General features: G+C 39.6%; 1 protein-coding gene across 2 annotated transcripts in view; it reads left to right on the forward strand.

Annotated features, from left to right (window-relative positions):
- Positions 1 to 6658, forward strand: part of atrnl1b (attractin-like 1b) — a 65738-nt gene that overhangs the window by 12483 nt on the left and 46597 nt on the right. For both annotated transcript variants that reach the window (XR_004327216.1, XM_032502189.1), the window contains exons 15-17: positions 2357 to 2544; positions 3794 to 4007; positions 4153 to 4344. Coding sequence is in view for 1 of the 2 variants with exons in the window: in XM_032502189.1 (XP_032358080.1) it covers positions 2357 to 2544; positions 3794 to 4007; positions 4153 to 4344 (594 nt within the window). In the remaining variant the exon portion in view is untranslated. The remainder of the gene's footprint in view (positions 1 to 2356; positions 2545 to 3793; positions 4008 to 4152; positions 4345 to 6658) is intronic.

The following is a 6658-nucleotide window of genomic DNA, read 5'->3' on the forward strand; positions in this document are numbered from 1 at the left end:
TTCGCTGTCAAAGTGACGTCAAAATGAATGGCGGTCAATGGAATACTACCGGCGGGTGAGTGCTTTGTAGCATTAAAATGGCGCCATAGGAGCTACGCTTAGAGAGAGAGGCTTACACCCTTGATTTGCACACACATTTAAACAAGCACTCACCATATTTTTAAGAGAAGCTTTAATTAACAGGCTTTCTCTAAGGCAAACAAGTGCAGATTACGCATGAACGCACACACACACACGCACACACACACACACACACACAAAGTCCTAAATTATTAGTCGGATGTGGTTTGGAAGGAAGCAGATAGTCATAAACACAGATTGTACGAAGTCAATCTTTTTATTTTAGGGAATGATGTTGAGCAGAATTTAACTAATGATTTAAAAGGGTAATTAGGGGTCCAAGCCGAGGATGCGTGCACCGCGGTATCGCAGGCTATCGCGGTTCACACAGCAGGGCTGTGGAACCCTATTGTTTTCGCTAGGATTTTCTCCTTTCTTTCCATTTTTCTTCAGCATAAAAGTGGTGTGACGCCTAAACCGTACATGGTGGCGACGCGACATTTTCAGGACTGGTCCAAAAGTCCGCAAAGACCTCAGCTAAAAAAATTGGCATACTTCCACCACTAGGTGGCGCTATACCAGGACAAAACGCGTTTTGCCTATAACTCGCAAACCGTACATCGGAAATTTAAAAAACTTACATCCACGCGTTCCCTGGATCCTACTGAATCCGTGATATAGGCCACGCCATTTCCGCAGACTTTATGCGTGAAAAATCGCGATTTATCAAAAACCTACTTTTTCTAACTCCTCCGAGACGTGCAATGATGCCCGAAACTTGGCACATAGATCTCCAGACCAACCGACACAAAGTTGTATAAAGAATTTTTATAGGATAAAAATTGCGCGTGTACACGCAAACAAATTGTGTAGCTAGCCATGAAACCTTTCCTTTGCCATATCTCGGCCAAAATAAATGCTATCAAAGCCAAACTTTAGAATATTACTTGCTATGACCCCCTGAGGCTCTGTACCAAATTTCATGAACATTGGCCCCTAGGGGGCGCTACAAATAAAAAAAATTGTGTTTTTCACGAACGTACTTTGCCATATCTCGGCCAAAATACGTGGTATCAACACCAAACTTGGGGTGATTGTTTGGCATGCCGCACGGAAGCTTCATACCAAATTTGGTAACGATGGGCCACTAGGGGGCGCTATAATCGACGTTTGTTGGTTTTGTGGACAAAGTCAATGCATTTAAATGGAAGATTTGCATTTGCAATATCTCTGCCACAGTACATGCTATCAAAACCAAGCCAGTAATGATTGTTTCGCCCACCACCCGGAGGCCCACTGCCAAATTTGGTAAAGACAGGCCCTCTACAGGCGGTCTAATCAACATAGAACATTTCCCCGGTCGCTGGGACGACTGGCGCGAGGAGGCTTGGACACCGTTGAAACTGCGTGCAGTTCTAGTTGAATTATTAATTAAATAATATATATATATATATATATATATATATATATATATTATATATATAATATATATGGGTGTGTGTGTGTATATTATATATTATATAATATATATATATATATAATATAATATATTACACACACATACAGTACAGGCCAAAAGTTCCTCAGTCAATGTGTTTCCTTTATTTTCATGACTATTTACATTGTAGATTATCACTGATTAACAAGTATGGAATTATGTACTTAACAAAAAAGTGTGAAATATGAAAACTGAAAATATGTCTTATATTCTAGTTTCTTCAAAGTAGCCACTAGAATATAGGATATATTTTCAGTTATTTCACACTTTTCTGTTAAGTACATAATTCCACATGTGTTCATTCATGGATTTGATGCCTTCAGTGATAATCTACAATGCAAATAGTCATGAAAATAAAGGAAACGCATTGAATGAGAAGGTGTGTTCAAACATTTGGCCTGTACTGTGTATATATGAATATGAAATGACAGGGTGAAAATAATGTGAAATGGGTCCCTCTCAGTGATGAACCTACACAGAATTATCACTTGAATCTGCAGCTCCCCTCAGCTTTACGTACCTTTACAACAGGTTTTCAGCTCATTACTCATTTACTGTTTTGGATCACTCATACCGCTCTCATAGCGTCATTTATGCCAACAGAAGGCCACTTTTGTCAACCAAAAAGCTCTAAAAACCTATTGTACACAACCTCCTTAACACCAAATGGCTAAAATGTCAAAGTAGTTTCATATGTAAAAGCTAGGAGAGAGTTGACTAATATTTTTTACTAACATTTAACATGTCTTGGCCCATGGCTCATACATCAACTTATCATACTCTTTCTTTTTTTCCCAGCCCAGCAGTGCAGTGAGGGATGGAGCCAGGTGGGGGAGGCGTGTCTGAGGATCAACTCCAGCCGCGAGAGTTATGACAATGCCCAACACTACTGCAAGAACCTCAATGGAAACATTGCCTCACTCACCACTTCCAAACAAGTTGACTTTGTGCTTGAGGAACTAAAGAAGCTCCAGCAACAAGACAAGGTAAACATAAAAGCCTGCAGTAAATATGGTATATCAAATTCAATCTGAAATATTTGCAGCTATCCTCAGACACCGGGTAATTGGGTATGCAGCTTACAACTTGGTGTTTAGCTGACAGAAGACAGCAAAGATTATTTGTGTGTAACTCTGATGAGTTGTGCATTCTGAGATGATTTTCTCCTGATCAGTTTTGTACTTTCTTTCTGATTGCGGCCCTTCTTTTAGCATGTGTAATTCATGTCTTTAAACCATTTTTCATCACATTGTTTTCCATTTGGCTGTGCCACAGACTGTATGGTTTATTTTTGACTATGAGGCAATTACAAGAAGAAATCAATGCTCGGCTTTACACTGTCACAGTTTCTTCTTTCTGTTTTAAATAACACACCAGGCCTACATGACTCATTGTCTGTAGGAACAATCATAAGCACTTAGCTAAGACATAGCCTTGCTTTTAGTTTTCACTTTGGTCAGAGTATAACTTCAAAATTCCTCTGCTTTTATAAAATGCATTTTAAATTTTCAAATTGATTCTTAATATGTACAAATATATCAACACAATAAGGGGAATTGGTGACACAAATTCAAAATGTATGTAGGTGTAAGTTTGTGGCATTTGTCCCTCTTCGAATTTTAAGTGTTTGTTGTACAAGGCTCCAAATGCTTTATACCAATACTGTGGTATGCTGCACCTTGAGATGTCCAGTATGCCTAGCAGTACAGTTGGGAATGGCTCATAAAATGTAACTCATAAATTACGTTTTTTTCATAGAAAGACCTATAAATTGTCTTAACATCATAATTAAAGTCTCTTCATCTTTAATGGAAAACACTCACCTTTTCATCTCCCCACAGCTACACAGCTGCCTGGCGCTGAAAGAAAATTGTGGAGTCTAATGATGATTTTAGTTTGGTCATGCCTGCTGTATTCATGAGGATATAATTTGTTGTCAGTCTGCTGGAGTTGAAACTCGTGGGTTTGTTTCAAACAGAACCTTGACATGCCATTTCCCCATTACTTTACGAGTTTAATCCTGAAGGCAAATAAGTATTTATATCTGTGAAATTATTTTCAGTAGACTTTTAATGGCATTCTTGGTTCCCATGTGTAAATGCAATAGCCAGTCATTTCTTAAATAGCAAGATGGAGCAGAAAGGGAAGGCAGAGTTGCAATATATTATCCTACATTTGAATACCCAGTGACTCGTCTGGCCTTTATGTGTTAAGCCTTTTTCCGTGTTTCCACAGCGGCTGTCTCCCTGGGTGGGCCTGAGAAAAATCAATGTGTCGTACTGGGGTTGGGAGGACATGTCTCCCTTCACCAACGGCAGCCTGCGCTGGCTGCCCGGTGAGCCCAGTGACTCTGGTTTCTGTGCCTACCTGGAGGAGCCTCAGGTGTCAGGCCTGAGGGCCAATCCATGCACTGCCACTGCCCATGGCCTCATCTGTGAAAAAGCTACCGGTAAGACATGCTCACATGCTTGCATGCATATAGTACATGGATATGATCTAACTGTTTGGAAACATTGCAAAATTACATAGGAATTGCGCTCTAATATGAAAATGACTTATTATCCTTTCCTTCTATCTTCTCCTTTCCCATCCAGGAAACCCTAACCAGAGTTCCCGTCCATCCTGTAAGAAGCCTTGCTCGCTCCACGCCAATTGTGCCAACTGTACCAGCCAGGCCATGGAGTGTATGTGGTGCGGCAGTGCGCAGCGCTGTGTTGATTCAACTGCCTATGTTATCTCTTTCCCCTATGGCCAGTGTCTGGAGTGGCAGACTGGTGATTGTGTGGGTAAGTGTCTTTTACTTACCGTAATCTACGTAGATGAGGCTTCTTTGAGTCTATAGTCTGGCATTAAGGTGGCCAGCAGTAAGCTTTCCCAGGTTGCCTTCTGTAAGCAATCAATATTCATCACAGTCAGAAAGGAGGTTAAGGGAGGAAAACAGCTTAAAGTGGAATGTGTTCAGAGGGAAAATGGTATTAGTTTCCTCTGAGTTGCCTGAAGTTTTTTTAGGGTTGAAATGCCCAATTGCTCTCGCATAGAGTCGCCCCAACTGATTTCCCCGTTGACCATGCTACTGATGGATTCTTAAGCAGTATCTGGCTCTACGTGGTTAAAGACAGTCACGTATTAAAGAACAATTACAGAGTAGCCTATAAATAAATTCCCTCTGTGAATGAGAAGATAAGTACAATGGGAATAGCTGCATATACAGTAATGTAAATATGAACTTTATTTTAGTTTTTGGAGTAGGATTAAGGAAAAGATTCACCCGAGGAAAAAGTGATTATCCATCACAGTTGGATAGATAGGATAATAGGCTTGGATTCAAATATGAAATTATATCTTGGAACAACAAAACACATCTGCCTCATTTGTTATTCTTATTTGTCATCATATCTAAAAGTAAATAAAATAAACACTGGAGACAGTTTTACAGAGGTTAAACTGTTGACAGAATTTTTCACTTTACATTGCTAAGTTGATCAGAGGGATCCCTCACCTGAAGGTGGGTGCTGTTGTGGGGATGTATGAACAATATCCACAGATGTGTCCGATCGTAAAAACATCTCAGATCCGTTTAGTGAGTAACACATTTAGGGAGCTGAAGGGTGCAGTCTTAAATTCATTTGTGTCAGCTGGTGTTATGTAACTCAGACGTTTCTGTACATGGTGGATATTTGTCTTGAGGAATTTGTCCCCTTTGGCTTGAAGGACAGAGAAGGGTATCCTATAAATTCTCTTTCTGTTTGCTGTGACTTTGCGCCTTCAAGTTTCAAACACCACTTACGTCTTGAATTACCTCTCTTACTTTACTTCTTTCCTCCTCATTTTCAGTGTAAAGAGAGGCTTTCTTTATGCTGAGTACATTGCACACATGTACTTAAAACCATAGACCTGGGATAAAACGCCCTGTAGTATCATTACCTTCAGGAAGGCTTTGAAAGGGTAGACTGTGATGTATGTGTTGCTCTCAGTAAAAGTCTAATTTTGCAGTTCTGACCTTGCACAAGTAGTTATTGTACTAATAATTGGTAGCTTTGCTGTAAGGAAGCCCTCTTTATTCATGGCCTTCAACAGCAGTTCTAGTGATTTCTACCTGTCATGTTAAGAAGCTGAAGAGGTATTTTGGATTACTACTTATCTACCAGATCAAACAGTCAGACCAAATGTATCAACATCACATCTCTGCTATGAACATACTGTCTATCCGTTTCATCAACATGAAAAAGTGAATCCCTTGAAGCTGCATTTACTTCAGATATAATTTAAAAGATGCAAGGTGGAGTTGACTTTCCCTTTTTTCTCCAAGCATCTTGCTTGGTCTTTGATTTGATCTTTGATCGTAGGACTGGGCTGTGTGCTCCATACTTCAACTCCATTGTTTTGGGTCCTGCAGTTACGCTGTAAGTGACTAAATGCACAGTACAGTAGGTGAGCTGAAACAATGAGTCGATCAAAATGGCAAACTGTTTCTGTAATTGGCAACTATTCTGATAATTGATTTATTGTTTCAATTTTTAAGCCAACATTCACAGACGCCAGTTTTTTTGAGTTTATTTTCAAATGTATCATATATGAATGCATTGAGTGCAATGCCTCTCTGCATTTTGGACTATTGGTGGGACAAATTAAGCTATTTGAGTATGCACTTTGGGTTCTGGGAATTTCTAATGTGTAATTCACATTTTCAGTTTGTAGGGGGAGGGAGGAATCATTAATTGATTAATTGAGAACATAACCCACAGTTTAACTGCTTTTGAAAATAGTCCCAAGTATGCTTTGGTCATTAAAAACTAGGTTCTATCATGTGTTAAGAGGCCATGCCTTGACTGTGTCCTGTGTTTGTACTATTACTGTTGCTGCACAATTTCTTGGGCTGCGTGGAGGGCAGTTAGGATGGAGTAAAATTCTTTGCATATGACTCTACAATTCCACATACTCCTAAGGATACTTGGTGATAGAGCCGGGCAATATTTTGATAATATATCGATATTGTGATATGAGACTTGATATCGTCTTATATTTTAGATATTGTTATATCGTAATATGGCCTAAGTGTTGTCTATTCCTGGTTTTAAAGGCTGCATTACAGTAAAGTGA

This window comes from Etheostoma spectabile, chromosome 21, assembly GCF_008692095.1.
Source record: "Etheostoma spectabile isolate EspeVRDwgs_2016 chromosome 21, UIUC_Espe_1.0, whole genome shotgun sequence".
Lineage (NCBI taxonomy): Eukaryota > Metazoa > Chordata > Actinopteri > Perciformes > Percidae > Etheostoma > Etheostoma spectabile.